At 40.8% G+C, this 22,030-nt stretch overlaps 1 protein-coding gene across 3 annotated transcripts in view; it reads right to left on the bottom strand.

Annotated features, from left to right (window-relative positions):
- Positions 1–2,593: 2,593 nt before the first annotated feature.
- DIP2C (disco interacting protein 2 homolog C) overlaps positions 2,594–22,030 on the bottom strand; it is a 325,277-nt gene continuing 305,840 nt past the window's right edge. For all 3 annotated transcript variants that reach the window (XM_040592066.1, XM_040592064.1, XM_040592065.1), the window contains 5 exons: positions 14,708–14,765; positions 13,516–13,590; positions 12,237–12,411; positions 10,275–10,398; positions 2,594–5,745 (listed from right to left, as the gene is read on the bottom strand). In XM_040592066.1, the coding sequence (XP_040448000.1) occupies positions 5,493–5,745; positions 10,275–10,398; positions 12,237–12,411; positions 13,516–13,590; positions 14,708–14,765 (685 nt within the window). In that variant the 3' untranslated portion in view covers positions 2,594–5,492. The remainder of the gene's footprint in view (positions 5,746–10,274; positions 10,399–12,236; positions 12,412–13,515; positions 13,591–14,707; positions 14,766–22,030) is intronic.

The raw sequence follows: 22,030 nt of genomic DNA, 5'->3' as shown, positions 1-22,030 counted from the left end.
TTAGGCAGTCTCAGTTGCTTCACCCTTACCTCCACATGCACAACATGCTCTTTTCTGGCCCTTCTACACCAAATGCTCTTTCCAGACCTGCCCTTGGTTCATGGCTTCCTCCACTGGTGTCCTTCCTCTTCAGCCGGGATGCTCAGCACAGCCCTCTTAGTGCCTCTCCCAGCATCTCCAAACCTTTCCCATGTGCTGCCACTCATACCTGGGACCCTGTCATGGTGCTTCCACTGGCTTTGTCCCCTCCTTCAGACCGCTCCACCAGACGCTCCCTCATGTGAAGCCTGCCAACGTCAATCCACCAAAGAACAAAACGAAACAAAACGCCCTTGTGCCTTTAGGAACAGCCATTAACTGGCTATAGCTGCACAATATTTTGCAATTTTTTTTATTAGATATGTTGTGGGATCCCTGGGGCAAAGGTTTTGGTGTGTGGTGTTTTTGTTCCCCCCCATGTGGAACATACAGAATGCAGTAGTGCCTTGGCTTTGAAGAAATCTTGTCCACGCAGAGCAGAATGACAAGCACTCACGGTGCAGATCTGGAGTGGCACGATGCAGCAGAGTGTGCTTAGGGATCTTATGGCTGGTCTTAAATGCCACGTGGTCTCTAGCATCAGGGTGCATGCTAAAAATGTATAGAAATGGGCTGGTGCTGGTTTGCTGGGTAAAAAAGGGAGAGCTGCTGTTCCGGAGGTGGTGACATCGGTGAAGCAGAGCACAGAGTCTTGGGAGTATTTTTGGAGTGGTTTTAAGGTGATACTCCCCAAAGGAGAGCAGACCCCCCCTGGAAAGGAAAGCCTGTTTATCTAATTTCTGGTAAGCTGCGTGAGAGCTTTTGGGAAGGTGGGCTGCCAAATGAAGCACTCCAGATACCAAAAAATAGCTCCGGTTGAACTTTTACATTTTAACCCCAAATTAAATGATTCATGACTACTTTCAGAATGTAGATCCAGGTTACGGTGTTCTTCCTCTTCAAACCTCATCCAGTTTTAAGCAAAAGGCTCTTCTACTAAAACAAAAAATTCAAAGCCGGGGTTGGCTCATACCCTGGGGCCAGAGGGGTCCACCCTCTGTGGGATGATCTTCTGGGCTTTACCTCTCGCTGTGCTGCCCACGCCAGCATCCAGCCCGGACCCCCAGACCCACCTGTGTGCCCAGTGTGGGAGCCATGCTGGGATCTGTATCCCCAGGGCTGCAGGGGGCAGCTGGTGACGGCTCAGGCTGGCTGCAAAAAGCTGTGCTGGAGAAAGTTAGAAGTTCCCCCAAACACAACTCTCCTGTGAGTTTGTTCATCAGGTGACTGGTGAGAATTTGTTGTCCATCTCTGTGCATGTGTCCCATCCCCCCTGGCTTAGATGATAATGGCACATAAAGCAAATTTTTCTGTTGAAAAGCACACAAAAAAGGCTGCATGGCCTTTTATCAAGCTTTTTTCCTGTTCTTACCTTGTTAGTATCAACCTGATAATGAATGAACGATACTGTTCCTATGTGCATGAAATCATGCTTCTAACCCCCCTGCAATTTTTTTGGTTGAGATTCCCCACTAGCTTGTCAGTGTTATAGCCACTGTTTGTCAAAATGATTTTTAAAATGTGTACTTGAAATATTTTGACCGTTTAAAAATCCCTACCACATTAGTATAAAACACCAAACCCCTTTCTTTTTTAGTAAGACTATTTGTTAAAATTGAATCGGGAACCAATCGCTGTTCTGCCATTGTCTTGGTTCTGCAACCCCTGACTTGCCCTCTCCCTTCCACTATTTTTGGGTTGCACTCTAAATCGTGGGTCTGCTACCCTGCACCCACCTCTTGTGATCAGCAACCTGAAAGTGGACATGGGATTTTATACCCTGAACTTCTCAGACGGGCTACCAAAGACACGAAGACTCAGAGGTTCACCCTTTGAAATCACATTTGGAAAATCAGAGCTAGGGCTGAACCTCTCCTCTGGGGATGCTGCTACTCTGCAGCTGGCAGCCAGGTCTGAACTCAAGGAATTTTTGGAAAAGGCCAATGGAAGCAGGCACACCACATTTCCTAGAGGTTTTACCTGGTCGTCCAAGGCTTCTGAATCGATACGGAGGTTCTAGCCCCATGTGTGTGACCAAGCAGTTACTCATGGATTTCCACTGGCAGAAAGCTCCAGCAGAGATGTAACACCTGGATCAATAACTTAAGTGACTGATTAGCAATATGTTGGCAGCAAGACCTTGCAACAAAAGTGATAAGTGACAAATTTGAGGAGTTTTACAGTACTAATGCTTGTTATTGCTTCTCACAAAATGTTACCAAGCTTACAATAATCTTTACACTTTCAGCAAAAATGTGAACAGTATATTTGAATATATTAAAAAGAATTAAAAAAACATTTCACAAAAAACATTTGTTGCCATATGAAAGTCTTTCAGCAATAAATGCCCACACCAGTATTTAAACATTGTTAAAAGTATAATGATTTGTACTAATAAATTATGCAACAAGAGAGGTAAACAAAATAAAATTACAGTATAGCTCTCCATGTTCCTCCACTGAGCATCCGCAGCTCTCGGAAGATCCATTGTAGATGACTAATTAAGAAACCGATATTTTCAGAGCAACAAAAATAAAAGCTTTTATTTGTTCATTTGAATATAAAACAGGCGTTATCACAGATGTACAAAGCGTACTGGTGGTTTAACATACAAGGTTGCTGTCCTTTGCACATAAAAATTTTTGTTTGAAACTGTGATTGGCTGAGTTACATGAATTTCTCTAACCAGTCACCACACTCTATGAAATAACGCTGCTAACATTCAACTGATAAAAGGGACAGTCTTCCCTTGGGTAAAGTGTCAAGCAGGATTAAATATATATAATAAACAAGCACCATGAGGAATCTGCTCCTGTTTGATTAGTTTTGTGTTTAAATGTTCATTGTGTACCCTCTTTTTTTTGTGCATGTGCATCAAGTTGATTACATGGTTTTGTCTGACTCCAAAAGCACAAGGTCACAAGACAAACATTTTATACATTCTCATGAATGGTTTATCTACAGTACAGTTTCTAATACAGAACAATCCTTCTTTATTGCTCAGTCTGATGGTGCTTAAATGTTTCCTTCCTTTTGCTTGCACAACAAAACCAGAAACTCAGTTTATCATTTCTCTTAACTCAGGATTTAACAACCATGGATGACAGGTTGCAGAAGAGAGCTGTTATTAACTGCGTTTCACAACTGCATTGCAGTTCTTTTATTCTCTACAAATGCAAAGTTGACTTCGTGAAGGTTAAAGTGATGCTTTGAACGATGAGGTTTGTTTTGCAGTACTGAGATCAGCGATAGCAGGAATTCACAAGTTAGTTCACACACTGCAATTATGTTTGTAATCAATCAACATCTTGTCTGAAACCTTACAACAACTTGCCATAAAGAACAGATTTTATTCTTTTCAGGGAGCAGAAAATGAATTTGACAAAATATAGGATCGGTCTGCAGAGCATGAATAGGGCTATTCACAGGACAGTGAAGGCGGAAAGGATGGGCCGAAAGAAAACGCGTCTGACATGGCAAGATGCTCTGTACTGTACATGCAGACTAAAACGTCCCTACCCTTTAAAAAGATTTTAAACACCCAGCATTGAGACTTCCTTATACGTGATATAAACATGATTACATTTGCCCTGCAACAATCTTAGTCATGCATATCCGGTAATGAGAGCCAGCACATGAACGTCATTTGGGACAATAAGAAAAGCATTCTTGGACTGCGGCTGGTAAATCCCACTCTTGATCACGAACAGGTCAATTCAGTTACAACCACATGGAGGAAGGGGAAGGTTTTAAAAAAAGGGGCATGGGCTGCAGGGAAGACAACAGAATGGGGGAATCAAACCTCTCTTTTATCCAAAGGTAGTAAAATGAAGGCAGCTGTGATGCATGTTCTCGGACTCTTCTCCCGCGATGGCCTCGTATCGGAGACCGCGGGACTCCTCCGTTCTTTCAACAGGCAGATCGGTTCCTCTGATGTTTTAATGCGTTTAGGGACTAGTTAGCAGATGCACGATTCGTGCCAAATCCGTTGTAGTGACTGTATGCTCCTCTCTGTTAAGGAATAAATTAAAGACCATCGAAACAATCGTTTCCTGTAAATGTAAACTGGATGCATTGGCCACCGAGCTATATGTCCTAGCTGAGAGGCAAATTGATAACTCTGTGCAAATAACCCCAAAACTTTTCCTTATAGCAATAAAAACACCAACTAAAACAATGAAAAGAATTGTGCAACAAAGTTTTGCAGCTAGACAACAGTGCTATTCCTCAACCTGCCTTTTCTAAGTCTAACAAGTGTATGCACATGCCAGCACGAATATTTATTGTTGCCTCCATGGCAAAGAAAAGAAAATCATTGTAGTGCATTTTTAGTCTTAAATTCATTCACTGCCTTAAAGGCAGCAATAATTCCACTTGCTGGTATCTAGAGGATTCTTTTTGACAGGGATACTTAGCAATCCAGGATTGCTTTTTTTTTTTTTTCCCAAAAAATTTGTGAGTAACATTTGATTATCTACAGTGGGAGACACCATGCAAGTGACAAGTACTGCATTTTAAACTTTAAAATCTTTTGTCATTAGTGAATTTATATTTCATATATATATATTTGATGTGATACTATCCACTCAAGATAATACAACACTTTGTTTTTATATTAGCAAACATTTCAAGAGTTTAATATTCTTGAATGTTTTTTCTCTTTTATACTTCTAAAGAGATCAAAATAAATTAAACGTTTTGTACATAATTACAGAAGAAGTAGTTAACTTATTTTATCTTTTTAGTTTAGTACAAAGATATTTGCAAGTTCATTGCCGAAATACACCTTATTTATAAATTTCTTCCATTCTAATGCTAACAGCAAAGGCTCTCTGGCCTTTGGGCTTTCAGCATCTCTGACAGAAAGCTGCAAGATTTCTAATTGAAAGGTGCTACTTTGGGTATTCTCCTCGTACCACTACATAGTTTCCTAAGGTGTGGGATCTAAAATGGCTTAAGTTAGTAACGGATCTGTATTCATCAGCTTTTTATGACATATCAAAACAAATGAAGAAAACAATTATTTGTATTAGTTGTTTTAAAAGAATCCATTTGGAGGGCAGAATAATAATAAAAAAAACCATCTACTTCAGCTTACTTAATGTAAAATACAAAGCCACATTTACTCAAAAAGCAGTATTGTCCAATAAGCAAAAAAAAAAAAAAAAAAGTTTAAAATGGGCTTTTCCAACACACTGAAGGGCCTTACCCCATAGTCCTTCTTTTCTAAAATTTAGTGGTAAAAGAAAACATTTCACATTTTATTTCCCGCCAATCGTGACTGCTTTTAAAAGTCGTAATAGAAACAGTTCCATTCTGATGAGTGTCAGCATCTTATCTGCACATTTTTTTAGTGGACACCAAAAAATTTTATACATCTATAGTAAAGTCCATGGAAGCTTTAAGGTACAAGACTACATGTTGTAGGCCACATAGATAGGATCTAGCTGGTCTGCCAAAAATCCATCTCGTAGGTGCATACGTTGTTTCTCTCCACGGGAGTTGATAGGAATTACACCAATGTCCACAACCACCACCACCCCTACAATCAGATAGTGTTCCTCCAGGACCACATTGGTGACCAGAGGAACCAGGTCCAAAGCTTCTTGCTCCGATCCATCCAGCTCAACTACAACGACCAATAAATTTGTCCAGGTAAACACCGCACTGGAAGGAAAGAAAAAATAATATTAGCAGTGGGTTTTTTTCATTTTTTTTTCCCATTTCCTTTTTTACCCTTTTCATTTCACCTTGGTTACTTTTTGTTTCAACTCCTAGGGCTCCTTCTGTATGTTCACCATAAAGCATAAGTAGCAAGAGAGAACATGTCTGCAGGCAGGGGCAGGAAAACAGCCCCCGCTAACTCTCACTTGTAATATTGCTGCAATAGTAAGTAGTGGGCTAATCGTCACAGAAACTCAAATCTAATCCTCGCCTGTCACGTACGGAGGTAGTAAGCCAACGTGTGCTTGTCTCTGCAGCCAGAGAACTGTCACAGCACCGCTGTGTTCACAAAGGCATGCGTGAGCAATGTGTGGGTGGAGGTGTCTTCTCAGGGTTTTTTTGAAGAGCAGCCAAGAAGAGCAATGGAGGTTAAAAGAGGAGGCACCAAAAGCAACAGCAGGCACACAATCTGAGCTGAAAGCTCTTTGGGGTAAACTCTGCCTACCGAAGGGGTGCGGAGCCCTGGGAACATTTATATGGCACGCTGCAGGCTGCACAGAGGTCCCCGGCTGCCCGGGGAGGGGGCTTCCTTGCTTGGATGGTGCTAGGTGAGCATGGCTATGTGCCTTCTGGACTGGGCTGGCTGCTGTCCAGGCAGGTCAGAGCTCAGCACAAAAGAGCTGCAATTCTTCTGGACCAATTGGTTTACACAGAAATAAGCAATGTCTCCATCTGTTTTATTTCAGCTGTGTTTTATTTCCGTTGAGTTTAAGGAGACAGGAGTTTTTACATTCCTTAGTAACAGGTGAGATGGTCAAGGGAACATCATTATTACCAGTATCTCCTCTTCACTAAAATAACTTTGTAAGACCCCAGATTTTTGGTTAAGCCTTTGAGCTGAAGCAGACAAATTTTGGGTTTTGCTACTGGGCATCTTTTCTGGCTAAGGATAATGTATTTATCCTTCCAAATGTGTAGGCTGGGAGGGTATGAACGTCTGGCGTATGCTTCCCTCCATCCTCTTCTCCACGTCTCAAATGTCTCCAAAGCCTGTGAAATCTCACAGGAGGTCAGCAGGGCTGAGCCTCCACAAAGAGCAATCTCATTCTGCCTTGCAGGTGCTTAAGACACAGACCATGGTTAATTCTCCCTCTAACTTATTGCATAGCATAAATAATATATTCTACACATGCAGCTCTTATATCAAGCCCTCTATTTTATCTTCTGTTACCTTAATAAAAAGAGGGCTAATTTCTCAGAACTGTCTTGAGCATAAGCATCTGAAAGTTAGACTATATTATGTATACAAGCCAACTTCAAAAAGAGGTACCTACCCTAAAGTCAACACTTGATTGAGACAGAAGGGCACTGTTTTAGTCTAGTAAGACATGCTGAAGTCCCCGTACTTTGGAAACATATCTTACTTTGCCCAAAAGTTAGCTATGAAAATGTGATCTATGTTGATGCTTAACAGAATGGATTTTAGGAGAAAAGTACTTACTATTTTAAAAAAATGCATTTTCAGATCCTGCCAAAGCACTATTTGATTGAACTTTTATGTGCTTATTGATCTGGAAAACTAATGGGCAGCCAAAGCAAGGCTGTGCAGGCTCATTTTGACTTTGCACTGCTAGGAAATGAATTTTAATTCGTAATTATGTTTTCACAGACCTTTTAGTAAGTTTTGATTGATGCTGGATATTAAAAAAGTTAAGTATCAGTCTGCACAGGGACCATCTCCAGAGAGGTCCTAGAATTTTGATGGATTACTGTACAAACATCTAAATTAGTATTATATATATTTTAACAAAAAATCCTGGGGAGGTTTTATTAAAATCTAAGTTAGCACTTGAAACCATGCCTTAAACCTGCTGTTAGCTTGTTACTTGGGAAAGCAATTAATGGCAAGATTCAGGAGCAGGTCCCGAGAACATGGCTTAGGAGTAGTTAGTTTGAGTTCAGAAGACTGATTCCCAAAACTTTCCTGAAGCTTCTATATTATGTCCTAGAGCGCTGACATGCCTAAGAGAGTTTCCATTTAATTTAAAACTCATTTCATATGTCATGATTCTAACTCAACAATGACCACTGTAAGTAAAAGGAAATATTGCCCTTTATGTTCTCACCGGTTGAGATGAAGATGTATTAGCCAGTATGTATAACTTATGAATACAGTACCTTCACAGTCCTGATGAAAAAAAAACCAACCTCAAAACCAAAACCCCAAACCAAAAAACTAGGGATGCAGGAAGGCTGCACTTTCTCAAGAAATTCACACCCAATAGGAGGCGCAGGAGGTCCAGAGTCAGAGGTTGTTGATTTTGCGCTAAAGTTTTTCAAAGACAAAAATACTTCTAAATAAATTTTTAGAGCTGATCCTCAATGACAGAAGTTGTACAGCAGGATCACATGTCAGTCAACAAGTCACCGCTATCCTCAGTAGTGTTAAAGGTTACAAAAATGAGCATGTGTGCCTTGGACACGGAGGCTATTTCTATAATCTAGCAACTGCACGTACCCACTGTCTTTTGTTTGCAACAGGTACTGATGCAGTTAAATCCTTAATGGGTCATTGTAACTGAAACAGCAGCAGCCTCCAACAACAGAGGCTCATGGCCCCGTCCAAAGAAAGGCATATACAAAGTATATATAAAAAGTAAGATTTAACTGGCTATTATTTTGTGTTTCACAAAGAGAAGAGGAGCACCTCTAAGAGAAGCTGAAAGAGAAGTTGAGATAAATCAAGGACAGTCAGGACTAGGACTAAGAATGAAAACTCCACGCTGGTGGCTTGAGAGAGCTCTTAGGCAGAGCACTGGTTAGGAAGAGGCTGGGAACTGTGAACAAACCAGATGTTGTTGCTCTGAACTACTGTGTGTCCATTTTCTGCAGGGACCACATCAGAGCAATGTCTAACTCATCGGCATTCTCTCTTCTTTGAGAAAAAAAACAACCCCGAAGACTTTCAATTTTGGCCTTTGGGCAAAGGGTAGTAACAGTATAGTGTGTCTTCTGAAATCTTGCTCACGTGCCTTGCACATTATCACCCAACTGCTGGGAAGAGTTAAGGCACCAAGAATTACTCTCATGTACTTCTACCTCCTTGCAGAAATACACTGGCCTTTTTCTTCAGTCTTCCCAGCTTACCCCAACGCTTTTTTAGTTGCCACTATCCCACTCAGGATTTCAATGATAATGGAAGGAAAAGGATCCTCAAAGTGCTCTCAGTGGTCTTGGAAAAAGGAATATAATTTAAGCATTTTTGGCCACTGAAACTCACGATGACCATTTCTGCAGGGTGAGAGGGCTACTTCATTTACTGCCCATGAGTTCACACCTTGAGGACACACACATCTCTGACAAACAGGTACTGCTGAACACATCGATTTATGAATCTGTGGCCATCTTCTAACAAAGCTAAATACCTTAATCTGAAAACTCTCCATCCACTGCTGATACTGATCTGACACATTTAGGAGAATTTCACAGCATCCTTAAAGTGTTCACACTGGTCTATATCAGGACACAGAATCCACCGCCCTGTGTAACGGCTAGCTGGCACAAGACCATACCAGCAGGGATAACGCTCTATGGAAGAGGGAGTAAGGCAAACCCTCAGTTATAGTCAGCCAAGCAATTAACTGCCTTAATTTTAACAGATATTAAAGAAAAAAGCAAGGTGTTTTGACTAAAGAAAGCAGTCCAGTCGCTGTGCTTCATTATTAAGTTCACTGCTCCAGGTTACACCTTTGCAGACAGTATTGAAAAGAAAAATGGAGAGTCACGTCTTATCCCCACTAAATTGCTCTGGCTGTTGCGACAAGTTCACTGTGGATGAAAGGAGAACAGCCGAGCTGAGGTTATATCAAAACAAACTACCTAACTCAATCTTCTGATGCAAGAATAATGAAAAGCAATTTGTTCTCATGTCAGCCTCAAGAAATGATTACCTGCTGTGTTCATTTGATGATGTGATACATCGATTAAGACAACATCATTATTAAGTCATTGATTTACTGCTTCAATTTCCATTGTAACCTGGATTTGATCACTGTTTGATTTATTAATAACCAATTCAAAACTAACAGTGTGTTCACTAATAAAATTTATTAGTGTGTTCATTTATTTGAAATGTTTGCTTGCTTACTCCTTCTAATAACAACTCCTAAAGCTTGAACTCATGCCACTTTGCTTTTCCTGGTCAGAATATAAATCTCTAACTCCAAGAAACAGCTACTGACCCACCTGAGAGCTGCTTGGGTCTGTCAAATTACAAGTTTAATCCTTCACTTGCACTTAAAACCATGCAAAAAAATAAACATATTGAATGACCTTACCAGAAAACAGTTCCTCCTTATTAGATCTGTTTGTAGAAAAGTTTCATCCTAAGGACATATTTACAGCTGAGTTATAAATCCTGTGACCATCCTGACAGGCCAGTTCCTGGATCAATTGCAATATCCAAGAAAAAACTCCAGACGTTATAGATATTTCAGCTTTATATAAGGGCCATGGTGTTATATAATCCTTACCATTCTGTGATGCTCTTGTGTGCTCTAATTACAGAGGTTTCAATATCGATCGGATGGTACCTCATCCCTCGTAACTCCATGGCTTCATCTAATGCACCCACAACATAAAGTGCATCATGGCGTTCTGGTTGTGAGGAAAAAAAAATAAATTATTCTGTTCTGCAGTACATTAAAATAAAAAAATGTTTACATTAATAATTAAGTAAAATAAGTATAGCATTTTTAAGTTACCCTTGAATTTCTGAAACCCCAAATTCCAGACTGATAAGAATTTTCCATTACTAAAGTGGGATGCAGAGCAGAACGCAGAAGGAAGGCAGAAGCACTATTCACGTTTGAAGAAGAGAAAGGTGGAAATCTTTATCTAAAGACAGTGGCAGAAATTCCTGTTTTTCTCCCAGGTGGATGCAAAACAGACTCTTTTTATTTTATTTTTTTTTTAAGGTGCCCTAAATAGACAATAGGCTCCTTTTTTCTCTCTTGTTTCTTTTGAAAGAGAAAGGATGGATTTGACCCTAACAGTATAGATGATGTTTTTTCAGTAGTTTAGAGATGGTCAGTACTGATGCTTAAGGTGTCTTACAAAGGTGTTTATCAATAAATTAGAAATATGAGCTATATGCCAGATAGCAAATTGCTCATTCAGGCAAATGGCAAGCTCTGGAGCATAATGCTCTTGTAGTACAAATTTTTACTGATCAAAGAAATAAATGAGGCTGCAATGACACTTCTGAGAAGATATTAGGCTGATATATAAACAACTGTATGTTATCCATGAAGAAATAGTATTTGCTAATAGACTGAAAAAGAAGATAACTGGGTCCTTTTACATTAATGTAGATAGTTGCATGGTGGCAATGTAATGGCAATATAACTTCTACTGGTAATTAAGCGCAGAGACCTTTCTGCACTGGGAGCTAAAAGTGGGAGGAGAACAGGGACTCAGCAAATCTTTGCCAGAAGATTTAAGCCATTTAGATGCTTAAGTTGCAATATCCTCAGAGAATCCCAAATTTTCTCAAGGCTGGGCTATCATGAAATGAAAAAAGCCTGTGCAACAGAAAGTAAATCTCTTCTGGAAGATGCTAACATAAGGACACAGGCAGCAGTCATAATCCACAGTGGTTACTAGGATGCTTTCAAATTTGATGAACTGACTGGTTGGCCGAATAGCAGCTATTCTAACCGCCCTGCCACCGGGGCCTTGGGATCACTCCTGGAGGCACTTGCAGCATTGCTGGAAACCATCCTGTGCCAAGAGCCTCGCCTGCCACCTCAGCCAGCCGCTGCCGGCGTGCTGTGCTCCACATAAGCCGCAGGAGCGCAACGTCTGCCCAAGCAGAGCCACTGTGTGCCTGGCAGGGCTGGCTGGCTTACGGCTGTACACGAGACAAGGGATGTCATAAAAACAATTAACAAACTCCTGTACCTTCCCGACAGAAACCCAGACACCCTGTAGCTTCTGCTGCAGGCTACTGCTTGTATTACATTTCTGTAACTATCCCCGCAGGTTTAAAGACAGGGAAATCGGAGAAATGGACAGCTTCTGTAAATAAGTTTATAACACAATAATTATCAAAGAAGGTGGCTGTCATCGGAGGGATGGCGATCACACTCACAACAAGGCTTTTCCTATTTCCACAGATGTGTTTCTGCAGGTACAATTGCGAGAGCAAATGATGGCATTTTAAGCTGCATTTCCTATTTTTCAAGCTGAAGCACTTGGAACATTAACAGTGCCAAAATGTCACTGGTGGAGGGGATTTGTGGCACCTGAGGTACAGCAAAGGAAAAGCAACTGTCTCAGCAGGGAAATCTTGCCCTCTGTTTTACTTTCCGACTATTTTAACTAAGGCTTTTTTGCAGTGCTACAGATTTCATACACGGCAGGCAGCCAGACCAAGAGACACAGTGTCAGTCTCAAAATATATGCACAGACCCAGATGACGAGAAACCTCTTACCTCCGTTTGCATCTGTGAGTTCCGTTCTTCTCAGGAACCCCAGATAGCCAGTTCGAGCCCAGATAGTCTGTGTGTCTCCGAAGCTGAGTCGTGAATTAAAATGATCTGATTGCAAAGATTCATCTCCGTAGATGGTAAAATACCCACTGGCATTGTGAGTGCTGTGAACCCATATCTAAGTTAAAAGCAATTATACTGGTATTAATTAAAGTAGCTTTCCAGAACGAAGCATTGTTGAAATTTTTTTGACGTGAATGTTTTTAGTCATAGCTAGATAATACTATAACGCTTTTTAACACTTGCTGAATTTGTAGCTGACCCAGTTTTAGGCACGGAGACCCCAGTGTGACCTTGCTGCTGTCAGAGCGCGGAGTGGAGCCGTGCCTCAGGAGAGACACGCCGGACTCATGTCTGCGGGGACACCTGCCTCGCAGCCCTCTGGCTCCTGGAATGGCTCAGCTAGTTTGGAGGTCTGCTTGGTTATGGCAATTTTCAGAAAAGCCCAGAGACCACAGTGCTCTTTCCATAGCCTTCCCGCCCCGTTTCAGTGTATTTACACCAGCAGCGCATCCTCCGTAAACACCAGACAGATTATTTTAAAGAGTGCAGCCAGGGCCCTTCACTTCTGGAGGATTCATCTCTTCTAACTCAAGGCATCATGGAAATTTTTACAGTTTCACGGTAATGAAATCTTACAGATGAATCTCACATATTAGATTGTCGTTTCAATTATGACTAAGCAAATTCTTCACGTTGTTAATTAGATCCTTAGTTGCTCATTGAAAATAATATTTTTTTTCTCTCCCTAGAAACATAAAATAAATTGGAGAAACATACAGCCTTGCTCAACTCAGCTAATGGGAGTACATCTTTGTGTTTAAGCACAATGATTATAAAGAGAATAGCACTAGAAAACCATCTAGGTGAAATTGGACTAATCAATAAACTTATTTTTTCATGTAAGTTTCCAATCGAATTAGTGAAGCACCAAGTAGAAAATAATTAGGAAAAGCAGATATTTTTTTTTTTATTTTTTTAACAAACTTCAGCTATTATTAGCATTTATCAGGTTATATTATTAACAATTTTAACAATTATACAAATACCATGCTGCACAGCTTATATACTATAAAGATCTGTAGAATTCACAACTTTCTTAACTGGGCTTTTGATAAGACATACTATAGGAAGAAACCATTGGCCCACTGGCATACACAACAATAGCTTTATCTCTGCAATTTAGCTCAGAGCATATAAAGGTTAAGTTTTCATGACTCACCTCACCAAGATGAGAATCTCCTAAGGGTCCCTTTGTTTCTGGATTAGCAATAATGATACGTACTCCTGGGAGGATCTATTGAAAGAAAACATGAGGCAGTAAGAAATCAGATACCAGTTTATGCAATCATATGCTGGCTCTTCGTCCCCCAAAAGACTTCATTAGAAATAAGAAGAAATCCTTAAAAAGTTAAAGTAGACTTATAACATGAAAAATTAAAATATTCTGTAGATGTAATAAATTCTGAGATATCTGGGAAATGCTACAAACCCTCTTCTCTTTGTGAAAGCTGTTCCATCATGAAAAACTCTTCAGAAATCAAATGTTCACCTACAATATAAAGATCCTACCAAGTGGCCCTGTCTTTCTGAGAGTATATACTAGAAGAGAGAAAAAAAAATGCTAGTCACATGGCGCTTTGTCCTGAAACAAAAAGAAAGCCAGCGGCATCATGCAACCTCCCCAGAACAACAGCCTGCAAATGACTTCATGGAAGGGACACTCAACTGCTACAGAGGTGGGCAGGTGTTGAACTCCAAAACAGAAAAGGGAACATCTTATGACCACGAGTCTCTGCAAAATGATGGTTACTGAGAGCTTTGGATGAGCACCCACAGCACCGAGGGTGGTCAGTGAGCAGGCAGTGCCCTGGTGGCTCGGTGCAGCGGGGATGGTACCCCTCCTTTTGCCCGGAGGCAGAGCGCACTTAGACCTCGGCCACGGGCAATCGGCCAGACAGCGCAGCCAGGGACAGAGCTGAGAGCAGCATCCCCATCCCTGTGAGCCAGTCCTGTGTCCTCACCCTGCCCCAACAGCGATGCCGTGATCAGTAGATAGCGTCAGTAATCTCAGACCAGTTCTCAGTGGAGGTGGGTCTCCATCGACAAAAAGTGCCTTCACGAGTGGCACACTGGGTGGCTGTTTCAAGAGTGAGACGCAGAGGATGAAATACCTTCTTTTTGCAGGAAAGTAGGAAATGCCTCTTGTGTACAAGAGGGAGGCACAGCCCCTGAGGGAGCAGTAACACACCAGTTACTGCCATCGTGCTGTAAACTCAACAGCGAAGAAAGGTCTTCAGCCTACACAGTTGATAAAGCCCTTCTCGACACTACATGTCAAAATAAACCGAAATGGAAATTTACTGAAAAGATGTTCCACAGAAGGTACCTTTAAATCTTCTTTCAGTACTTACTTTTCCTGACTCCATGAGGGGCAAACTATGTGGAGATCCTCTTTCGACTAAACGAACTCTGTAAAATACACGTAAAAATAATATGCATAATACACAGTTGCATTTATTTGGTTTTCATTAATGTTTATTTCTAAAAGGAAAGGTTAATGGTCACAGAGATTAATGTTATTTTTGGAACGGATGAAGCTTATATCTTGTAGGTCATAATCAGGCCCAATATTTAATCTTAATCAAGACTTAGGGCTGGGAAAACAATGAAAAAATGCTGTGTATGAACATTTCCTTAAATATTAAATTCTTCAGATGTAGTTGGTGCCTTTTATTTGTTTTTGATAGACTTTTGTAAATGGAATTCCATGCACAAATTTATTCACAGGAAGAAGGATCTAAAATAATTGATTTCCCACAAGAACATTATAAATGCCAGGGCACAGACAGAAAAGCATGTGAGCTGAGTGAGCAACCACATTCCACGAGTAGTTAACAGTTAAAATCAAAGTCATATCGAAATAACTAATAACCTGGCCTCGGCTTTGAATCCGCATTTGCAATCTTTTAATTATTTTCAATGGACAGTGTTTGATTAACATTTTAATATAAAAAAATAGTTTTAACGAAAAACATTATTACTGCTGAGGTCAGGCCCTTTCTCTGAGTGTGGCTCTCTGGTCCTTTCTCTTCCTTTCCTAGATAATTTATTTTCCCACTAAAGGAACATGAATGGCAGCTATCCTTCAGTGGTATGATGGTCTGGAAGGAAATTCCTCATTTAACCTTAGAAAAGTACTCAGCAGGTTAGAACGAAAGAGACTTTAAAGTCCTAAAATAGCTGACGATCTCAGCCAGTAGATGAAGAAAATTTTGGTAACACCTAGACATTCCTGTATCCCAAGTGAGATAACTTAAAAGTTCTAACAGGCCATGAAACCCTCAAATTTCCCACTCCTGAACATTTTTCATAATCCACTTCACCAAGCTAAATCTGGACTTCTGTCAAAAGAGCTGCTCTTACCTCTTTCCTCCCCTCAGCTGTGATCAGAAAGAAAAAAAGCGAGACAAGATGCCCTGTAAAAGGTAAAGATGAAACATCGCAAGAGAGGAAGACATAGCTAGGAGCAGGTGGGTGGAGAACTAGATCTGGTTAAACTGATCATAAACCTGCAGCCTGTTAGAGGCAGTCACAATAGATCTTGTTCAGCCTGTTTTGAGGTCTTTTATAGGCAGAGTACTCCAGCGCTCAGTTTGGGGAAGGAGCGATGAGACACCGACACCTCAGCTAGAGATCCCTTTGGAGAAGAACAAAGCCTTGGGAAGTTCAGCCCCTAACCATAAAGGAGACAGAAAAAGATATTTTTTTTTTCCTATTTCTTTGCTCCAAAAGTCTTCCATATAAAAGCTGGGACTGTCGAGGTCAAGGCAGGAATAATGAAGTGTTTTATCTGCAGTTCTGGGAAGTTTCTCAACCTTGATGGATGGGGCAGGGCTAAGCCCTGAGGCACTGCACATCACTGTGAACAGCTCCTTACACTAACAGAAAGAGATACCCAAATACCCAGCAATTTCAGACCGCTTTTCCAAGTTATTTTGAGAAGAAAAGTATGTAAAGTGCCTGCAAGGGGCACTGCCTGGAGCAGGCATGGTTAGGCAGCTGCAGCCTGACCTGCTCTCTTGCAAGGTGTGAACTGCAACCACCTTCCAATGTTTGTTCAACTGCCACAGAACTCCCAGACAGAGCCCAAAGCACTAATTACCACTTCTGTGTGTAACCTGTAACGGTATACTGTCCTTTTTCTACACCGTACTGATCTCTCAAACCTCTGTTTTGTTACAGGAGTGCACACACACCTGTGTTTTCTACAACTTTCTCTGCTGAAAAGCAGTAGGGCCACCACTGGATTCAACTAGAGACACAGAAATGGGGCAGCAGAAACCCAGGCAACAGAGGCTTCACTATAAGGTGTATGTGCAAGGTTAAATGATTGCTACTTTAGAAAGGGTATGTCGATATAAGCCATGTTTGCCTTGCTGTTCAAATGGCAAGCTAAATCATAGGTACTTAGGAATATGCAGCAAAGGCTTTAAAAATAATCCTGTGCATATGGAAACAAAAAAATATTGCAAACCCCAGTTGTAATAATGCCTGTATTTCTGGCTTTATATATATATCTTTGTTCTGTAAAATCCATATTAGTGTAGAAATAGAAAATGCCTTAAACTGAGTTCTTCCAAACAGCTGACATCTCCAATTTTTAGATCTGTATTTGCAGACAGGTAACTGCTCTTAGAAGAACCAGTCATCATCTCCACCACTTGGTATCTCCTTTAACAGACACAGGTATCTTGTTTATTACTTACCAACATTTGTCAAATACAGAAAATCTTAAAAAGGAGACAATTTAAAAAACCTCAGCCATAAGCACTGCTAAGAGTGATGGTGTAACAAAGGTCAGGAAGTACTTTATTTAAATTTAAGACTGGTTTAAAAAGAATCCGATTTGCGTAACAGTAGCAAAAAACCTCTGGGGCAGAAGTGTTTGTCAGTGTTGTCCAGCTGCCCAGGGTCACTGCTGGCCTTTGCTCCCTTCCCATTGTTAAGACATGCCTCGGTGAAGTGTTGCTGAACTCCAGGCCTAGCAGAAATCACATATAATAAAGCCATACTACTGGAAATGAATCAACATTCATAAATCTGACAATCTCTTTCTTCTTTGCTTTCAGCATCTGTGCTTCCCACCTTGTTCTTATTATCACTAGCGTATTCTTCTGGTTCCCTTCACCTGTTTCCTCTAACCTTGTCTGGTTTTTAGCACATGACGATCCAGAAGGCGTAATTTCTCAGCTTCCAGTTCTGTTAAACCTCTCCCACTCAGTGCTTTCTGCCTCAATCCCTACAGATTTATCCCAGCAGCGCACTAAACACAGAAATGGCATTTCCTGGAGGCTTTCTGCGAGGGCCCCGTTAGCGCTCAAAAACTTCGACTCCTTTTTAAAAAGTTTCTGCTAAGCTCACAATCCATTTGGGAACACGCTGTTAAATCTCTTAACAACTCTGAAATAATAAAAGATATTTTGCCCCAAAGAGATTCCAAAAAAATAGAAGTAAAACATTACACTCTGATGTTACCAACTCCTATGTGTATACTTAATTTTAAGTGTGTAATAGTCTTATTAATTCGACTGGGACTAGTACTGTGAATAAATTATGGACATCAGGCAATAATTTTTAAAATTAGTTTTACTGTGCCTCAGCATAAAATAATTCAATTGTTCCCACTCTTCCCTAAGAGATATCCATCCTTCCACTGACAAACACAGACAGCAGACACAACTGAAAACTTCTTTGCTTCCCTCTCGGGTGGGCAGCATCACTCTCGAGGCTGGTCTGGCAGGCAAGGTAAAAGGGCAGAGCACAGGGTCCCCCAGACCCCTGAAGAACACCTCTGAATTACCCAGGTGCTGCTGGCAAAGAAACCCAGGGCTCCTCACAGCCTTCTCAGGACCATGTTAGTGAGCCTTCTCCAACTTCACAGCTATAATGTGCTCCCAGACAGCAGGGGTCCGGCATGGGCAAGTCCTGTTTCTCTGCGGTGCTCCAGCCATTCCTTGTTGGGAGCAAACCCGATCTGTGAGTACAGAGCCTTCCTGCTGCCTTCTGCTGCCTTCCAGCCTTGCTGGGAAGGGCAGAGGCGAACGTGGCTGTAGAGCCAGCCTGGGCAAAGAGCCTGAAAATCAAGTGGATGGGATAAAAATGCTGCCCTTGGGCGTGAAAACTACTTTTGCACCTTCTGGTGGTTTGCAGCCAAGCTGAGAGGGAAAACATAAAATGAGTGACCCACTGTAGAGCAGACACAGGGTTTCTCTCACACCAAAATGTCACACTGGAGCAGAAAACATTCAAGAATCGTTGCACTGTTACAAAGCTCTAAGCAGTGATGATACACGGTGAATCTGTAGCATTTATATAGTATAGTATAGGCAAGTACGATTTTTATATTTTTTTCCCACTGGTTCCTAAAAATTAGTCTTTTTTCTTAAAAAAATCTCTAACTGGAGTTGTACAGTTGAGAAAGCTGCCTGTGCTTCCAAATCTGGCTGCTGGGATTTCACAGGGAATGAAGCTACAACACCAGTGTGTGCTGAACTTCTTTTTTTTTTGTTACGATCTAATGCATTGGACAGATTTCATCTCCTTTAAATCAAACATTTACTATAGAAAAGCAGGATTGAAATGACTTCAGAATGAAAACTGGCAAGCTGTAACTAACTGGGCACTGTAATCGCTGTGCAGCAAAGGGGATATTGAAATACTGTACCAATGTCTTTCTGCCTAACTATCTCACATGAAACTGCAAGTTTTGTTTATGCTTCTTTTCAGATCTGGTCCATTTGGTGATGAAAACTCTCCAAAATACGTTCTGCAGCCTGCTAGTATTTTGCACTAATCAGAGAGTTTGTCAGCTGAGCTATTAACTATTGCTTTGGGAATCCGCAGGGGCTGAAGCGTGCAGAGTGGTACTAACTGGTGTTACGATGCCAAAACTGGGCAAACCTTCAAAGCTGGCTGTGCTGTGGCTCTGAGAAAGACTTTGGATTCTGTGATTCTAATAGAGATGGAAAGAAGCTGTGAGGTTATCCAAGTCTCGCTCCCTGCCAAAAAAAGACTTCCCTGCAGTGCACTTTCAAGTGCTTTGTCTACTCCTGTTACAGATGATGGGGCTTCTTCCACTTCCCTTCAGAGTTTATTTCTCAGCTGAATGTATTTTATATTCAGGAATCTTTTTTCCTCTGTGGTGCTTGGCACAAACCGTTCTTAGCTTTCCATTGTTATTTCTAACTAGCTGTCCACGTCCAATTCAAAGGAGTTATTCCCACTGTCCCCTTTCTTTTAAAACGTAACTCAGCTAAAGAGTTTATCTTTTACCCTAACACTTGGTCAAACCCCATATCTTGGACTTTTTTCTTTCCTTTATAGCCATTTACAGAAGCTGAGCCATGGTAACTGCCCTCCTCCTCCTTGCCAGTGTGCCAGCATCTTCTGCTGTTAGCCAGGCTTGGGCACTGAAGCGCGGCACTGTCCATCATCTCAAGCTCCTATTTGCCTGTTTACCCTCCTGTCCCTTCCTCCTGCCCTAAGCGGTCTGTTCTTACACCACGTCACTTTGCAGCCATGCCAGCTTGGAAGTCCAGCTTTTTGGTTTCTTTAATACTAGCTATTTTGCGCACTGATTTCTTTCAGTAGCTATTTTGGGATGCTGCCACTCTTGAAAACCTTCAGCAACAAAACCTAGAGGAAACCAGATAGGATGTGATGCACACACAACCTAATATATATTGAAAATTCACTGTATGTAAGTCCCCTCCTTGCCTATAGCCTTTCCATGGCAGAAAGAAACAGCTGATGCTCTCTTTGGTTTCATTCCAGTCCTATTTCTTAAATTTTCCTGCTGATTGTCATCTTATGTGAGCAGTTGAGCTTTCAGGGAAGAAGGTGGGTGTTTTCTTATCCTGCAAAGAACTGATGCTTTGAAAATTTTTGCGTATTACACTGGAATAGAAAAGTGAAATATAGAAAGAAGCTGTAAACAGAATCTGAAAAAAATAATGTCACAGGTCAGAAAGAGATTATTTATGTTTACTGTTTCAGTTTTTTGGTTTTGTTTTGAAATGTAAGTTAATTAATTCTCCAAACTGAAAATGCTTTTACTACCACCACCATGAACAAAAATTAAAAGTTCAAGTAGGGTGTTTTGACCACTTTGAGAATTCCATCTTTTTCCTTAAGCTGAAAAAGATCTGTCAAAACTGACTTCTGATCTCAATACAATGGTGTTTTCTGGTGAAAAAAGACAACCACCTAACGAGGAATTTTAACTAACATCTATTTGTAAGGCATTTAATGCCAGAGAGCACATATGCTTTCATGTTGCTATATCCAGAGCACAGTGACTTCTCAGTTCCAACTCAAATGGCCAGGAACTATTGTCATGACCTATTGCCATCATCAACACCTTTCAGATATATATATATATATATATATATATATATATATATATGTGTTGCTGTCTAATGTTGAGGTGGTGCCTGGGTAAGACTGATGGTGGGAAAGGGCTGATGCAGCCTGTTCTGATTTTCTATAGCAAGAGGAAAGATGGGCACTGTAGGTAACAGTGGGAGCCTGGACTAGTGTCAGGGCTCTTTGACACTCAAGACTTGCAGTGCATCGTCTCTTTACTCAAATACTAAAATATTTATACATAAACTATTCCAGAATTTACAAGTCAATGAGCTAATTCTACCAAAAATGGAAAAACAGAAAACATAAGCTCTGCCTTCCAAAATGACATACACAGATCAAATAGCCAGATCTGAAAAGGAGGAAAATGACATTGTTGAACACTTAGGCTGAAGGGAAAATCTAGCTAATGAAGAAGAGTTTCCCTGCATCATCCTTGTTTCCTCAGAGCAATTTTCCGCCCATCACATGACCAATTCAGATAATGGATAAATTCACTGAGACTGAAAAGGGGAGTTTTGGATTGAGGCAAACTTTATAGCCAACAAAATGAACAACCATTAAATGTTCTATATGTCCTGGACGTATTTCAGTCCTGTTAATTCAATAATCAACAATTTCAGTTAAAGAATCAGCACTAAATCACTTCCTTTAATGTAAAGACTTTTCTTCACTATAAACCTAAACTACACCTCATGTGGCAAATTCCCTGAGGTCAAAAGCAAACAACTTCCAATCCTTCAGACAGCTGAACAAAGCAGCAGAAAAGGTTACACAAGGATTTAAGATGCTTTGGAAAAACTGGAAAGGGATTGAAACGGGGAAGAAACTCTGGTTCAGGAAAGGGATATTCAAAACTTCATAGAATAAAAAAGTAACATCAATTTTATCATATAAGACTACGGGAATATGTAAAAAAACTAAGCTATGTTTATGTCTGTTTTCAACCTTGGAGTACTTTAAAAATATTCAGCTCTCATCATATGTGAACCACATTGAACTTGCTTGAATTAACTTTTGCACATCGTGTATAGCACAATACGCAACCATGTCAAGTGAACGCTGTGGACTGGGACTCTTTGGTGTCCCTCCTGGCCCCACCTGACACCTACTGTGCCCCATCAGGCACAGCATCACCCTGCTCTGTGCCTCAGGTTCATATTTGCAAGAACAGGCATAATGCTGCTCTCAGCTGGTATCTTTTTATTTACATGACAAACCTCCCAGGACATGGTGTTTATCACTAATTGTCTTAACAGCACTTTTCATAATCACAGTTGTGATCTGATGATTCTGTTTAATTCAACGTG

Source organism: Falco naumanni, chromosome 4 (genome assembly GCF_017639655.2).
Source record: "Falco naumanni isolate bFalNau1 chromosome 4, bFalNau1.pat, whole genome shotgun sequence".
In the NCBI taxonomy this organism is placed as follows: domain Eukaryota; kingdom Metazoa; phylum Chordata; class Aves; order Falconiformes; family Falconidae; genus Falco; species Falco naumanni.
The sequence above is the reverse complement of the archived record's forward strand: the minus strand, read 5'-3'. Positions and strand labels throughout refer to the sequence as shown.